This window comes from Lissotriton helveticus, chromosome 10 (genome assembly GCF_964261635.1).
Source record: "Lissotriton helveticus chromosome 10, aLisHel1.1, whole genome shotgun sequence".
Lineage (NCBI taxonomy): Eukaryota > Metazoa > Chordata > Amphibia > Caudata > Salamandridae > Lissotriton > Lissotriton helveticus.
This window is the reverse complement of record NC_136071.1, coordinates 355,642,166-355,659,129: the sequence shown is the minus strand read 5'-3', so window position 1 is coordinate 355,659,129 and position 16,964 is coordinate 355,642,166. Positions and strand designations below refer to the sequence as shown.

Sequence of the window (16,964 nt, the reverse complement as noted above, 5' to 3'; positions counted from 1 at the left end):
AGTTCATAGCTGACCGTGCACTGCTATAATTCTGCCCTTGTTGACACATGGACATGTTGGGAATCCTCCTGAGATCTCGTGTTTGCCAACTCGACTCTCTAAAGCACCAAGAAGTACATTAGGTTTTTGCAGGATTTTTTGTATTAGTACAGGTTCAATGTCTATTGGCTGAGGCTTCCTATCACAGTTTAACATGACGCAAAGCTTAAAAAGGTAAATAAAATGAATAAGTCTGCACTCTAAATTTCTGCTCAGCTTTCACTGAGATGTGTGTAGTAGCTACCTGGGTGGTTTTGACTTTACACTTTTTGGTCCCTAATGTGTTTGTTTTTTTATTACTCAGTGGTCGCCGAATGCAGCACGAATCTGCCTGCCCTTGTTCATGGCACAAGGGTTAGTTCTGTGGGCTCCCCTGGCACAGCGACACCAAGCCCTGCAGCTGGCCAAGGTCAGGGCGAGCTAGGAGGAGGGCGAACAATGGAGAGCGGTGTGAAGAGATCGAGTACAGACAGTAAGTTATTCATGCCTGTGCTAAAGGTAAATGTGTGCTTCTTTTATATAGTTTTTTTTTGTTGTTGTAACTTTTTATTATATTAAAAGAAACATAGAAAAAGACAAGGCAATATAACAATAGTACATCAATCGGGCAAGTGCTCAAGGAGGACGGGAGATACACAGTAGTATGATACAGAATGCAGCACGAATCTGCCTGCCCTTGTTCATGGCACAAGGGTTAGTTCTGTGGGCTCCCCTGGCACAGCGACACCAAGCCCTGCAGCTGGCCACGGTCAGGGCGAGCTAGGAGGAGGGCGAACAATGGAGAGCGGTGTGAAGAGATCGAGTACAGACAGTAAGTTATTCATACCTGTGCTAAAGGTAAATGTGTGCTTCTTTTATATAGTTTTTTTTTGTTGTTGTAACTTTTTATTATATTAAAAGAAACATAGAAAAAGACAAGGCAATATAACAATAGTACATCAATCGGGCGAGTGCTCAAGGAGGACGGGAGATACACAGTAGTATGATACAGGAGTTGTTGTATACAGAGGAGGGGGCCGGAAGCAAGAAACACAAAATCAAGAACAAAATACGCTACACTACATCAGGAATGTCGGGTCAGGGAGACTGGGGGGGACTAGAGATCTCCGTGAGAGGGGGCGTACATATATCTCCCCGGTACGAGTTCCATTGATTCCAAATTTTCCCCCATGTTCTGGGTCTGCCTCTCGCCACATATACAGTTTTCTCGCTAAACATGCACCAGTCCATGTTCTCTTTCCAGGCCGTCACTGTGGGGGGCCTCTGGGACCCCCAAAGCTGTGCAATGTCTCTTTTAGCAATCATATTACCAAGGGTCGTCCATCGTATCTGCGACACATTATAGTCATTTGGCTCCTATACATTCAGCAAACATCGTCGGGCCTCTGGCAACATCACAACACCTGTTACTTCATTCATCACCTCATGTATGCGATTCCAAAAAAGTACCACCTCAGGACATTCCCAAATTATATGAAGAAAGGTACCAAGCAGACCACAACCACACCTACACAGGCCATCCACCGAATAGCCCATACGGATCAGGCGAGGGCCGGTAACATAAATCCGATGAAGGATTTTAAGCTGGACCAAACGGAGACGGGGATTGCGACCTCCTTGGGAGAGAAGATCGCAGATTGCCAGTCCTCGTCGTCTAATTCAATACCATCCGCAATCCTGGTCGCCCTGAGATGCTCGAGCAAGCTCGAGCGATCATTGATCATCTTTTTGTAGATCAAAGAAATAGTGCTATCCGGCACATGACCATCTAATATGCGATCTTCGAGGGGGGAGGATTCCGGAATGTCGCTACCCACGGGGAAAACCGAATTCAACGCGTGACGAACTTGGGCATAGCGGAAGAATTCCTTGTCACTCAGCTTATATTCCATCTGCAGTTCTGCAAAAGTCTTTATCCTGCCCTTAACCCAGAGATCACGCACTTTACTGATGCCAATCATATCCCATTTCTCGAATCCTTTCGTTCTCCACAGGCAACCCAGTCTAGCAGAAGCATAAAGCGGAGTCGCGCGGGTCAAACGATCCCTCCAGCCCATGGCCGCAGTCGCACTATGCCACACTCGTACGGCTATCCCGGTGGGTCCCGAAAGCTGTGAGCGAGAGGGTCCAGAATAAAGCGCCCTGTTATAGTCTCCCCCCGGTAACAGCCATCTATCCATTTCAAACGCTGGATTCAACGTTAAGCCATACATCCCGTGGTTAATTGCAGCAAGCTGGGAAGTCCAATAATACCGCCTGATATCCGGAAGTGCTATACCGCCGTCATACCAGGGAAGCGTCAACTTTGGAAGAGCGTTACGCGAATGCCCGCCCCACATCAATTGCCTCTGTAAGGACTCTACCTCCCGGAAGTACCTTGCCGGAATCACATCAAATGTATACTGGAGTGCATATAAAAACCGTGGTAAAGACATCATTTTAAAAAGAGCCGCTCGCCCTAGTGGAGCCAACGGTAATTTACGCCAACTCACTACGTCCGATCGCAAACGTTGAAGCGGGGGGAGTAGATTACGCTCGTAGCGGACCGCGGGGTCCAACGATATAAAAACTCCCAGGTATTTAAAACCAGACTGCGACACCTGGATAGGACATCCACGCGGCAGGAGGGGGACGCCGCCGGCGAGCACGTATATATGGGACTTGGTCCAGTTAATGACGAGGCCGGAGTTTTTCCGGAACGAGTTAAGCACGTCGAACAATACGTTTAACGATTTTTGTGGCGACGTGAGGTACAGCAAAATATCGTCCGCATATAGCGAGATGCAGTCTTCAAAGTCCGGGGTCCAGCATATTCCTCTCATCGAGGGCTCCCACCGTAGCCAGGCAGCGAGAGGTTCCAAAGCGAGAGCAAATCGAAGCGGCGACAGCGGGCAACCCTGCCGCGTGCCCCTCCCAAGAAAAAAGGGTCCGGAGACCCGGCCATTTACCACAACCTGTGCCAGTGGTGTCTCATACAGGAGTTTTACCCAACTAATAAACCCAGCGCCAAAACCAAATTTAGCAAGTGCAGCCCAAATATACGGCCATTCGATTGTATCAAAGGCCATCGTGGCATCCAGGGATGCCAAGATGGCCGGTTCACGCAGCGGCGTCGCCCTCGCGAGAACACCATGCAAGCGCCGCAAATTCAAGGCAGTGTTACGATTTGGGATGAAGCCCGACTGATCTGGATGGATCAGTTCACTGACTACTTTTATCAGGCGGTTTGCGAGCAGCTTGGCAAGAATCTTAGGCTCAGCAGTTAGAAGTGAGATAGGCCTGTAGGACGCACAGCGGTCCCGTGGCTTCCCCTCCTTATGAATCACCACTATGGTCGCAAGACGCTTATCACGAGGAAGGGAGCCAGTTTCTCGCGCCGCCAGAAACATATCACGGAGATATGGCGCTAGCGTGTCCGGGTGCAGTTTATATAGTTCAATGGGAAGACCATTAGGGCCCATGGCCTTCCCGGAGCGAATAGAGCGTATTGCGAGAGCTACCTCGTCAATTGAGGGCGCAGCATCCAGCCAGTCTCTGTCGGACTCAGACTAACAAGGCAACTCAATATCTCTTAGCAATAAATGAGAATCCTCCTCGGGCCTATCAGACACCGGAGAGTAAACTCCTCGGAAATAATCGGCAAAGCATTCAACAATGTCAACTGGGTCGGTCACTCTCATACCATCAGCCCTCTCAATCACAGGAAACACACAGCTTGCCTCTCCTTTCTATCCAGCCAGGCAATCAACTTCCCTGCCTTATCACCCACATCATACAATTGTCCCTGCTGTTCCCTACTCATCATCTTAGCTGCGTCGGTAACCAAAATTCTTTCTTGGCACATCCAATCAGCGACAATGCTTGTCCCCGGATGACCGTCTTAAACGCCTCCCACAACGAAACAGGCGAAGACACAGACCCCACATTTTCTGCAAAATATAAATCCATTGACTTAATCAATTCAGTACGAGTTTTGGGGTTATGAAGATACCATGGATTGATCGGAGCCACCCTCCCTTCAGTACCTATGTTCATGTTCACCTGTAACCATAGAGGTGAGTGGTCCGATACACCTTGCGCTAAATGTCTAATCTCTCCAATTGACGAAGACTGGGCCAGCAAGACGATATCCCCGCCTGTTCAGAGCGTAGCAAGCATTTCCAATCAAATGAGTGTCTTGCAATAACACAACATCTGGGGAAAGGCGCCACAACATCTGCAAGACCACTCCCCTCTTTATCCGGTCTCCCAACCCATGCACATTCCACACAGTAGTTTCAACCCCCTACCCCCATCCGAACCCACAATGATCTCCCACCTCATAACGAGCACCACACCAAAGTCCAAAGTCATAACAGTTCGTTGCCTTGAAGAAAAGAAAATTGAAACAGTCCCAACACGCTCACCCCCCTCCCCCCAACAACACCCAAGCGGAACTCCCCCCACCCTGCACCCCTGCATAGCCTTTAAAGCCACCCCAACTTGCAGTGCGCCTGTCACCCTAGCAAAAAACTAATCTACACAAAGAAACCCAGAGGAGGAAAGGGTCCTTCTTTCCCCGCCACCTCCGGAGATGCACTTAAAGCAGACGATCACAAAAGGCAGCAAGCCACAGTTGTCCATTGTGTCCAGTGTTCGGGACTCGAGCATCATTGTTCATTCTTGTTCCGATAGCCCCCCTTCCGCACCACCTGTTTGTTCCCCACGATTGCGACAGGCAGGCAACATGTCTAGCCAGTCACTTACTCCTTCCAGGCGATCAAAAAAGAGTGTCCGATCTTCATATTCCACACGCAACCGGGCCGGCAAAAGCATCGCATACTTCAGGTCCATATCTCTGAGGCGCCTTTTCACCCCCTGAAATCCCATTCTTTGCCTCTGGACGGACTGGGAAAAATCAAGATAAAAGTTAACTGTGATGTTCTCGAACTGCGTAGGACCACTCGTCCGCGCAGCCTGCAAAATGGCGTCCCGGTCTCTGAAGTTAAAAATTCTGGCGATGATCGGCCGAGGGGGAAAACCTGGCTTTGCTTGTCCACCCGGTACTCTATGTGCGCGCTCCACGGCAAAAAATTTACTCAGTCCCTTGGGGGTGAGGTGATTGAGGATGAGGTCCTCGACACGAAGATCAGTGGACAGCGATCCAGAATCCTCCGGGACCCCAATAATACGCACGTTATTGCGCCTTGCACGGCCCTCAAAATCCTCCAGACGACGAGCAAAGAAGTCGTTGGCAGATCTCAGGTTGCGTACCTCAGTTTGCAAGTCAGACATGTCCGTCGTGAGGCTAGAGGTCTTCAGATCTAGAGATTTGACCTTCTCATTCGTCTTCGCCAAATCCGTCCTGATGAGATTAACATCGATGGCCACTGTGTCTAATTTCAGGGCCAGGGCCTCGTATTGCTGGCCGATAGATGTCTTGATGCCAGCAATGGCGCCCATGACGTCCTGCAGCGTTAGATCCGCCGACACAGTGGGGTCGTCCGTCGCCTCCTCCCGAACCTTCGGCGTGCCACCAGGGGACCCTTTAGGATGAGTGTAACGGTCCATAACATTCGTTTGGGTTGCACCTCCTCGGAAGGTGGTCTTGACTTTCCGTTTATCACTCTCAGGCTTGCCTGACATGGCGGACTGGGTGCCCCGAAGGGGCGCTTGAGATCTGGTCCAAATGGCTTCTCAAAAAACGAAACGAAACTGAAACTTAATACGGGGCGCGATCTGGGCCCAACCAGCCGTTGTTGTTGAATTACTGCCCGGGTACAGCCGCGACGCAAGGTCCAGGTGGCTCTACGGGGTAGGCCGTAAAAGTACAGGATGGCGTAACTCAGGAACCCGAAGTCCAAATCAGTTGCGAAAAGCAGCTAGTACATCAGCTGGGCTGTGCCTTCAATAACCCATCTTCGGAATCAGGATATGATGCAGGATAAATGCGGGAGGCGGCGAGGGTCTCGGGAGCCCTGTGCTCACGCGGCCATCACGGATGCGCGCGAAGCTCCTCCCTTTTATATAGTTATTAATACCAGTTTCAGTTTATAAACTGTATTTCGATTTAAAGAATCACAAAAGTTATCACAAAGACAAACATACAGGTCACATCGGACAATACATCATATCACTATATCAACACACTTGTTTTTTTTTGGCATGAACATATAATAATCATCATTAAAACAATAAATAATTTAATATAACTCTAAAATACTCCCATATCGGCGGCCAGGAAATAACATAGTGTACGTTTCCTTTAAAATGAGCGTCAAATCTATACAATAAAATACATATACCAATGATAAAATTAGGGTAATGGACAAAAGTGGGACTTTACCTATGCCTCCCTTCAGTCCAACGAATCACCCACACCCAAACCAAGAACTTGGCTGTAGCAATCACAGTGGGGCCGTCTACTGCTGTTTTAAGTATTCTGAATGCCTCACTGTATGACCTGGTGCCCAATACTGAACAACTGGGTTTCAACCAGCATTGCCTCGGGTTACTGTATGCTGGGCAAGCAAAAAGAATATGCGCCAATGATTCCACCCTATCCGGACAGAAGGAGCAGTTGCTATTATTTGCATCAAGATTAGACCACTTCGAAATAAAAGCCTTAGTGGGTATTGTTCCTACTCTGAACTGATGGAATAATTATCTATCACGTGTTGATGTGATTAAATCCCAGTACTGCTAAAATTTTGGTTCATGTTTAATTTCAAGAAAGGTGCTGGACAGGGTAAGACTGGTAGAAGCTGTGAACCGTCTAAGATGTATCATATGCCAGTATGCTGCCTTTAACTTTGTTTTACTTGGGAACATACTTCCGGCTGGGGAGGTCCACAGCCAACTCAACCCCAGCTCACAGAGAATATTTTTAACACAGCTAAACCACGCCATTTTCTTGTTTACGTCTAACTCCCTGACTTCTAGCAAAGCCAGGGCATAATTGGCTAACTCGGGAGTCACCCAGAGTCTCCTCCAGTATGCTACTAACCTATAATGTGCTACATCCAATGGAATGGCATCCCAAATCCAAATAGAGAGGGACCAGTGGGGTGGATTGCGAGAGGCCGATTAACGATCTTTACAAATTTATTTTGACCCACCACTAAAGAATCCAAATTTACATGCCCCCACAGCTCTGCACCATAAAGGATTGAAGCACCAATTTTGGTGTCGTAGATCTGCAATACTGGAGCTATGGGTTTGGTATAAGAGCGTCTATGCTCCTTAAGCAACACACCTGAGAGTTGAGCATGTCTCACCGTTAGGCGGTCTATTTGGGGCTTCCAACTTTGTTTTTTGTCTACAATTACCCCTAAATATGAAAAAGTCCTGTTTGCTCCAAGACACCTTCCTGCATTCTAACTTCACCGGTGGCTTTATTAGTGTTCTGGAGGACCATGAACTTCGTTTTGTCAACATTGACAACGAGGTCATGATCTGCACAGAACTCCTCAAATCTTGAGAAGGCACGTTGTAGGCCCTGTCCCGTTTTTGAAAGAACGAGGGTGTCATCGGCGAACATTAGGAGTGGGATCTTTGACCCAGCTAGACTCGGGGCGTCCGTGGGGCAATTTTCTAATAAGATGGGCGCCAATACGCAGCCCTGCCTCACACCCTTCTCTACCGGGAATTTTTCGGTGGTGCTACCTGCCTTATCCCATCTAACCTAGGCGTAATTATCCGTGTGCAATTTTACAACAAAAGCCAAATTGTCCAATGGCATACCCAACTTTAAAAGACTGTGCCACAGCTTAGGACGTGGAACTAAGTCAAAAGCTGACCTTAGGTCCACAAAGGCTGCATAAATAGAATCTCTCCCCAGCCAGGGTAACAGTGCGCCAGTAAATAAGAATAAACCGTAAAACCTGGTCCACTGTACTAATACATTGTCAAAACCCTGCTTGTAAATCGGAGAGGATATGGCATTCCTCCAGCCAAGCCTGCATTCTGCATAAAACCACCCTAGCCGATACCTTTTGGATGCAATCAATCAGGCTTATAGGCCTGTAATTTCCTGGTAGGGAGCGGTCCCCCTTTTTAAAAATAGGAGGGATTACTGCATCTGCCCAGGAACTAGGAATCGCTGCTCCCTTATCGATTGCATTCATTAGTAGTTGAATATACATGGCCCAGGAGTCCAGATCTTGAAGAAAAAGATCTGCTGGAATGCAGTCAAGATTGGGAACCCTACCTTTGGGGACCTGGAGAAGAGCGTTTTCTACTTCCTTTTTGGTATTGCAAAAATGGCTTGGGCATCTGAGTCTCTGGAGAGCTGACCTTTGTAGTGGCGGACCCAATGATCTGTTTCCACATGATTCGTGGGAACGTTTCTAGGGTGCCCGCTCCCCCATTTCACCAGATGCCAAAATCTCGTCATGTCTCTCCTGGAGCATGCATTAAGTAGTTCTGCCCAATGAGCTTCGTCCCAGTCCCTTTTAGCCTGGGATTGTGCTGCCTTATATGCCTGCCTCTTATATAGTGACCCGTTCTTTGCTCCTGATTGCAGCTGCCAGAGATCTGTAGGCCAAGCGACAGGTGGAGTTCTACCAGACTGTAGCCTTATGGTGGAATGATTCGGGCCCTTTTTTATTTTTCATAATAAAAAAACTTTTAAGTTGATTAAAAAGATGCTCGTGTGCCTGGCCAACTCTTTTCAAATGTACCCCAAGTACAGCATCTGCCTGGAGAGTAACTATAGTGTTAGCTACTAGGTTATTCATGTCTTGCACCTTCTCAGGGTTGAGTGCAACCTTGGCCCAGTTAAGGCGTCTTGTGTCATTTGACAGGTGTCCTTCTACACAATCTACTCATGGTGGCAACTCTTCAGCATTGTTTAATTCCAGAGCCCGCAGGGAAACTAAAAGGGGATTGTGATCACTTTCTGGCCGGTCTTCTACCACCATGTCTAACAATTTTGGCCAAAACTCCTTATTTATGATAAAATAGTCTTATAGACTAGAACGATGCCCACTACTGTATGTTGGCATCCCTGATTTATCAAATTTCGTACGACCATTTGCCGCTCTCTACCCATGTTCCAGGCAGAATACTTTTAATTGGAGTGCTGCACTAGTCCACCTTTTTATAGGAGGAAGTTCAAGAGGTGGGATCGACCACTGATCATCCTCCTCCACACTAAAGTTCATATCCTCACAATCAAAAGGTTCATAAGTGCAATTAAAGTCCTCAGCTATTAAAATGTTACTGTGGCCTCTGTGATTCGTAAAAAAAAAAAAACATCAAGTAGGGCTACAATGTTTGAGGCCTTCCCGCCTTGCTGACCCCTAGAATAAACATTAATGAGTAAAACATCCGGGGAATTACCCTGTGATAACTTGACAATGAGAATGTCCCGAGAGTCAATAGCGATCTCCTCTAGCTTGTATTGGTGGAGCTGCCTGACCCACATTGTCACAACCCCCTTCGGTCTACCCCGTTCACCTTGTACAGCTAATTTTGAAAAATGTATATAACCCTGACAAAAGACCTGGTCCACTGCCCAGGTTTCTTGAAAAAATATTATATCTAGGTCCTCAATAAATGAGGTCCATTCAATGGAAACTACTTTATTAGGAAGCACCGCAATATTCCAGGAAGCTATTTTTAAAACAGTGCTAGACTTGGTAGGAACACAGGTTTTTGTTGGAGAGCCTTGTCCATAATTTAACATGTAGGATTCTGGAACTTTAACAATAGAATTACATGAGTGAACCATAACATGGTCACGTGCCCTGCTGGTAACAGATGAACCAGAATTTATAGGCGATACTCGCCACTGGGTTCCTTTTGAAACTTCCTCATCACTTCTACAGATGCCTGTTGCTTGGTGGCCCCCATCTTGATCATCCATGGAAGATTGGGTCTTTTCAATTAAAGTTATGGGACCCAGTCAATGTATATCCTCCAGATTTGAAAAAGATTCAAATCAGTTATAAGTTGGTACAGAGTACTCATACATTCCCTGGGCATGTATTACGATCAACCCCACCCGTAGTCGAAAGTGGTATATTGTGGTAACAAAACCCTAGGGGTAAGATGTTGATACCTACCCCGCTCAAATGCCTTGATCCAGCTCTATCAAGAATTGTTTTTACTAAATGGGGGGAGCCAAAGTTCACCACCACACAGTCACCTCTACTTATTTTTCTTGATTTCCCTATCCAGGCGATCCTACATGCCATTTTGAATCCTGTAAATAGATGACCACCCAACCCTGTTTTGGCATTTACTAAATGAAGGGCCTTATTCCTAAGTGAAATCCAGTTTTCCTCAATACCGGGTTGTAGGGGAGGTACATTCGAGAGTACAATAGTATAGGGCGTAGCCTCAGGGGGTAGATTAAGATGATCATTACGATTATGGCTACCCAAGCCTCCCTGTGGCAACCCCCTACTGATAGTCCCTGGTGGTTCCCTCCTGTGTGAAGCTATTGCTTCAGAAACTAGCGTGTTACCTATAGTTTGGGGGTGGGCTTGTGAAACAATATTAGCGGCTGTGTTAGTGTCGTTGGGGGGCAAGTTTGGTACGGAAACTTGCACTCCATTAGAAACAATAGGGCCACTAGGGATACCATCAGATGGATTACATTTTGGCAGTGATAGTTGGAGCTCAATGTTACTCAATCTTTGTGCAATGTCTGCGAGTTTTGATGCTAGGGGTTCGAGCATTACCAATAGTTTTTCTTCAAATTTATCTAAAAGCCTGTCCTCTATATCATGTGACATCTGCTTAGAGCTGGCCTGTGAAATAATAACTATTGGACTAGAGACATTTGGAGATATAACCTCTTGGACACAGCCTTTCTTTCCGCGGGCAGCCCCTCTGTTTTTGCCACTTTACTGGCCTGATGCGAGCTGAGCGACAAGCCACCACCTTCTTTTTCTTAGATGGGGCTGTAACCACACCCTCCCCCTTCTTATCCTGGGTTTGCCGCTGCTGACGAGTAAGTATCTTATCTGGGGATAAAGTAATGGGGGTGGAATCTCTACCTGGGGTAGAAGGAACATCTATTGGTGTTACAGGTAACCCAGAGGATAATTGTGGCATAGGTTCAGCAGATGGATCCGCATTTAACTGAGAACATGCTAGAGAAACTCCAGTAGAAACTCTACGGGGATCTAAAGACAATCTCCTTTGGGTAAGCTCAATCTCATGGATGAGTACAGATTCCGCCCTCATGAGAAAGGCATCAAGTGTTCCAACAACCCCTGAGCCCCCTGACCCCTTATGGTTATTCTTACACATGATTAGCTTTTATCACAAAAACTGGTTACCAAACAAATGGAAGCAATGAGCAAAAGTTTGATAAAAGTCAAAGTCACTGACCAAGTCCTTGGAGGTGCCAATTAGCTGTTGGAAAGGGGGTGGCCCTGCCCTGCCTCCTCCTGGCTACGACGGGCACGGACGGGCCCGCCCTTGGCCGGGGCACGCGCGCGTCCCGCGCCGCGGGAGGCTCGGCGTGCTTTTAAGCACCTCCTGGCGCTTAGGGATGATGGCAAACAGCTACAGCCCACAGGAGCACAGGGAATGCTGGGAGCTGTAGTCTTGAACCGTCCGCGTCACCCCCAGTGGAACGGTCTCCCCACAAAATGCTGCAGGACTGCTTGCAGGGCTTCACAACACAATGCCCGATGTAAGCGTTTAGCAGGAGACAACATAGCAATCAAAAATTGAAGGAACCCACGCCGCGGGAGGCTCGGCGTGCTTTTAAGCGCCTCCTGGCGCTTAGGAATGATGGCAAACAGCTACGGCCCACAGGAGCGCCGGGAATGCTGGGAGCTGTAGGTTCGAGGCATATGAGCTACAGATTACACACTGTGCATAAATGGCCACTGTGAGAAGTTGGCCTGATGTGCAGTGTTCACTATTCTAGTGATCACTATATATCAGTCCAAACAACCCTTATTGATGATTGGTTGTAAGTCAACCTTATAGACCAGCTATCCTAGTAGCATGGATACGAGCAGTCTAAGGCTAAGACTCTAGAGGGCGTGTTAAGCCAGCTGTTTTACCATCACATTACCCCTTGAACACCCAGTGAAAGGACACCACACAAGTGTTATGAAAATAAACAATGTATTTATTAGAATCACAACAACCCTGTACTCTTTATGAGGACAGGGTGCTAGGCACACAACAAAACTCTTACGAAAATACTTAAGTTAGCACAGTATATACAAATGCCCGAGGGGCACGAAAAACCATATACTTTAAAAGTGGAATGCGAAATTACTAGCAGGTAAGTACAGTACTAATAGGCTTTGGAATCGCTAGGACTTGACTAGGGAATCGTCAGATTACTTCTAGGAGACCTAGGGGACTCGGGTGCAGAGTGTGCACTCTCACGCGGGATGCGGGACAAAGTCTATGGAAGCTAGTAACGCTAAAGTTAGTGTTCACGGGCGAACCCGACCTGGTAGGGAGAAAACGACAGTGGATCCTGACCCTTGGATAGTGAGGCTATGCTGGGGCACCGAAATGCCGAAGTTACCTAGCCCAGGGGCTGCAGCTGCATAGGTCTCAAAAGACGTCGGGAATCCTCGTTGCCGGACCAGGAGCCTGGAAGAAACGATGCTGGCAGGCGACCAGTGAAGATAGTTCGAGTTGATCCAAGCCTGGATCTGGAAGATGGATGACACCTGAAAGCAGAGGGGACCAAGTTCGTGACTACTAGCCAGTAGTCAGTGGGCACCAGGAGGGCACCGGATGGTAGTCACCTCGACTAGGTGAGTGGGCGACGCTGGCTCTGCAGATCTCACGGACCAGGAGGCGTTGTCGGCGACCAGGATGGAGAGGCGAGCTGTCCCACGATGGATGAAGCTGTCGGCGTCGAAGTTACCCAGGATTGGGCAACAAGCCTTGGCTAATTCAAGCCCACGCGGTGGACTCAAAATGGCGTCTTGAGTGGACCAGGAGGGTCCGGGGTGCTCCTCTTCTGGAAGGGAGCAAGAGCCAGTCTGGAGCAACCAGACCAGCAGCAGTGATGTCGTCGGGCGTCGTTCAGAAGGCCACAAGCCAGCGGGCTAGTAGCCAAACAACGCGGTGAGCAGCAAAAAGCAGAAGGGCCCCACGCCGATCGTGGAGATGCTGGGGGGCTGATCTTCGGTGCTGGAGCTGCTCAGGGTCGGGGCTTCTCGGACCCCAAAGCACTCACCAGGAAATTACTCGGCGGGCTTGCTGTGCAGAAGTCGTGCAGTCTTGGCAATAGTCGGTCCCTTGAGGTCTCGTCGCACTCACGGTTCTCAGCTTGGCTGTAGAGGTGAGTAGAGGTCGGAGGTGCCAGGGAAGCCGGTTCTCGTCGAGCTGGGCAGTCGGATTCCGGAGGAAGGACTTGCAGCAGACCGCAGTGTTCTTGGGATGGTGCCTGCGGATGCAGGGTGACTACTCCTTAGTCACAAGGGAGAAATCTTAGGAAGAAGTCTTGAGTTCCTTTCGTGGAAAGTAGTTTCAGGATTCAAAGATGATCTAATTTGGAAGGGGGCCTGCTCCTACCTTTATCTGGGAAAAGGGGGCTGGCACGCGACTAAGTCCTGCCCTAGGGGTGGGACCAGGAGGGGGGTGGTTACACCCACTTCCTTGGCGGGCTTTTCCCCAGCTCCGGGTCTGGAGTGTCCCTGGAACTGGTTCAAGCCGGCCCATGCATAGTGAGCACCGGGGTGCCACTTGCAGTCACCTTCCTCTGAAGCCCTGCCTACCTAGGATACACAAAATCCTGTCTGGGACGGTGCTGGCACCGCCCCTGGCAGGAAACCCTTTGTCCTTATCTCCTGCTCTGGGAGGACTCCCAGCAGCAGGAGGGCAGACTTGTGTCTCGGTGGCAGCATCCATTTTGTGGAGCTGAGGCTCTGTTGGACTTTAACCGGGGTTAGGGGTTACATACGTGTTGTGTCCCTCTAGAAGGGTGGAATGCTAACCCCGTTGCCAGAATTGGCGAGGGGTTAGTATTCCAATTCGTATGACACCTTACTCGACATGTTTTGATAAAGCGATACCAGAGTTGGCATATAACCGCGAGGATTATAATGCACTTAAGAGTATATGGTATGCGATATCATGGAAACGGCTAAGGGATAGATCCCGAAAGCCGCAGACAGGCTCAGCTCATGCCAGAGCACCATCTCACACGATTCCAAGCACTCTGCCTTCAGGATTGTTAAGGCCTGCCATAGGAGTGACTGATAGGAGATCTGTGTGTCCATTTTAGGGTTAGATATAGGTATACTATATCTAAAGCAAAGGGTGATTACACCACCTTGCCCCAGCTGTCAAGCAGCCAGTTGTGTCAGATTTGGATGGCCAGCCAGGGGTGGCATAATACATTCTGCAGCCCCTGGTAGGCCCTGGGTACACCTATGCCCTGGGTACCTAAGGTACACTGTACAGGGACTGATAAGGTGACTCAGTATCCAATTTAGATATGTACCTAAGGTACATGGAATCCATTTTACAGAGAGAGCAGTAGGCCTGGGGCCCTGAATAGCAGGGTCCCAGGTCAACTAAGTCAGAAAACCAGCAAAACACCAGGCAAAAAGTTGGGGGCAACCATAGTCAGGGATCTACCTTCCTACAGCCACCTAGTGTTGGGCCCGGATATTTGCAGTTTGTTTTGTTGTAGAAAAGTCTTTGGAAGTCACGGGATAGGTGGCTCCGCCTTTGGATGATACTGCGCATGGGCATCGGCTCTATCCCCAGATTGTTTTTTTCCGCCACCGGGCTCGGATGTGTTTCCAGCACTCCGTGTTGGAACCGTTTTCCTTCGGCGCGCAATCCTCACCAACTTACAAAAATACGTTTCGAACGCTTTTCCAGTCGACGCTATTCTTCAACACCGAATACTTCGATTCCGGTCGTCGTCGACGGCCTTCGGGCCTAACTAGGCCTCAACTCCAGCTCATGGAAAAGACGCCATTCAAGAGGTGTCCTCAATGTGGGTCAAAGTTTCCCCACACCGACCTTCATGAAGTGTGTAATCTCTGCCTCTCCCCGGATCACGAGGCCAAAGACTGTTCCGCTTGTGCCTCTTTCCGCTCCAAAAAGACTATCCGGAACCGAAGAGCGAGGAGAACAATGGCTCGATCTTCGACTTCCATTCCGGACGACATCTTTGAAGAAGGCGTCAACATCCCAGAACAACACGACGTGGACAGCGGTTCCGAACCAGAAGACTCGGAAGTCAAGGACATCACTCCAGCGCAGTGGGTCGTAAGTAAGACCTACGACCCCGACCCTGCCTTGACACACCCAAAGAAGGCCTCGGTCACACCCTCGCCCTCGGGCGCACACCGACACACTACTTCTACTGCCACACCTTCGGGCCCGGCTAAGAAGCCAATTAGCCTTCAGGCGACTCGGGCTCGAGTCGGCCTTCACACGGTGCCGGCGCACATTTACCGGCACTGAAAAAGACCACGGCAACGGCTACGCCATCCAAACCATCAGCGCCGAAACATACCACTACTCCTTCGGCACCAAAACCCAGGTCGGAACCAAGCAAACCCGCTTCGGATTCCAAAAAATCCTCAGAACCGAAAAAAGTTTTGGAGCCGAAAAAGACTCCTGCTTCCCCGGAAAAAGACATTGTCTAGAAACCAAAACAAGCTGCTTCGGTGCCGAAACCTTCCTCTGCACCAAAAGATCGACCTCCTGCAGAGGATTTACCTTATCCAGACCCTGCTCAAAAGACTCTAGCTAAAGATCCAAAAACTGGACAGTTAATTTTGGCTTCAAAAAAGCGACCACTGGACACACCAGCTCCAGCTCCGCATTCAAAGAAGAGGGACTTGGCTACCTCTCCCTTAAGACTGCCCTCCCCTTCTCTTTCACTTTTACCATATCCACATCCTCCCATACCACAGCATTCTCTATCATACCAGACGACGACAACAGGGATGATGCCGCTGATGATATGGGGGGTAATATACCTGATCCAGCCACTCCTACAGGATCACCTGACCCGTGGGATGAATATACAACCCCAGATGTCCCAAATGTCCTTCAGGATGACTTATACCCCTCAAGGCCTTCCCCACCAGAAGACACTATGGGCCAGATGTAGGTAGAACTTATTTACCGATTCTTAATTACCGAATTTTACCGATTCGGTAATTAAGAATCGGTAAATAAGAAGGGGGGGTATGTAGGAACATCCAGATGTTCCATTTACCGAATCGGTAAATATCTGTATTTACCGATTCGGTAAATACCGACCGGTAATGCTCCATTCATTCCTATGGGCTTTGAAGCCCATAGGAATGAATGGGGCATTACCGGTCGGTATTTACCGAAAAGGTAAATACCGATTTAGACAAGGGTGCAGGGGGTGTCACTTTGACACCCTCTAGCACCCCCAAAAAAGGTTCGGGGGCCATGTGGCAGGCATACCTGCCCTAAGGGCAGGTCTGCCTGTCATATGGCACAGGTGTGCATGCACACATGTGCATGCACACCTGAATCGGTATTTTACCATCAAATTGAATTTGATGGTAAAATACCGAATTTGTAGGTCTTGTGGGACTCAGAAGAGTCCCACCTACATCTCAATTTTACCGATTCTGTAAAAATACCGGTCGGTATATTTACCGAATCGGTAAAATTACCGAAATGGCCTGTTGCAATGCCCCTACATCTCAAAAGCCAAATACCGGTCGGTAACGGCCGAAATCGGCCGTTACCGACCGGTATTTGGCTACCTACATCTGGGCCTCTATGGTTTAATGAATTAATCCACAGGGCTGCACAATATCATGGGGTAGACATACATACAGACCCTGTAGAAGAAGACTTCCTAATGGATACCTTTGATAATGCACAAAGGTCCTCATCCATTTTACCAATGCTTAAAGGAGTGATTAAGCATGCTCCTGAAGTCTTCAAAGACCCAGTCAGAACTCGGGTCATTATCCCTCGTATAGAGAAAAAATATAGAGCTG

General features: G+C 48.6%; 1 protein-coding gene across 8 annotated transcripts in view; it reads left to right on the top strand.

The window, feature by feature from the left end:
• The window catches only part of LOC144783823 (uncharacterized), a 982,913-nt gene that overhangs the window by 468,407 nt on the left and 497,542 nt on the right, over positions 1–16,964 (top strand). For all 8 annotated transcript variants that reach the window (XR_013601608.1, XR_013601607.1, XM_078662569.1 and 5 more), the window contains one exon: positions 344–511. Coding sequence is in view for 6 of the 8 variants with exons in the window: in XM_078662569.1 (XP_078518695.1) it covers positions 344–511 (168 nt within the window). In the remaining 2 variants the exon portion in view is untranslated. The remainder of the gene's footprint in view (positions 1–343; positions 512–16,964) is intronic.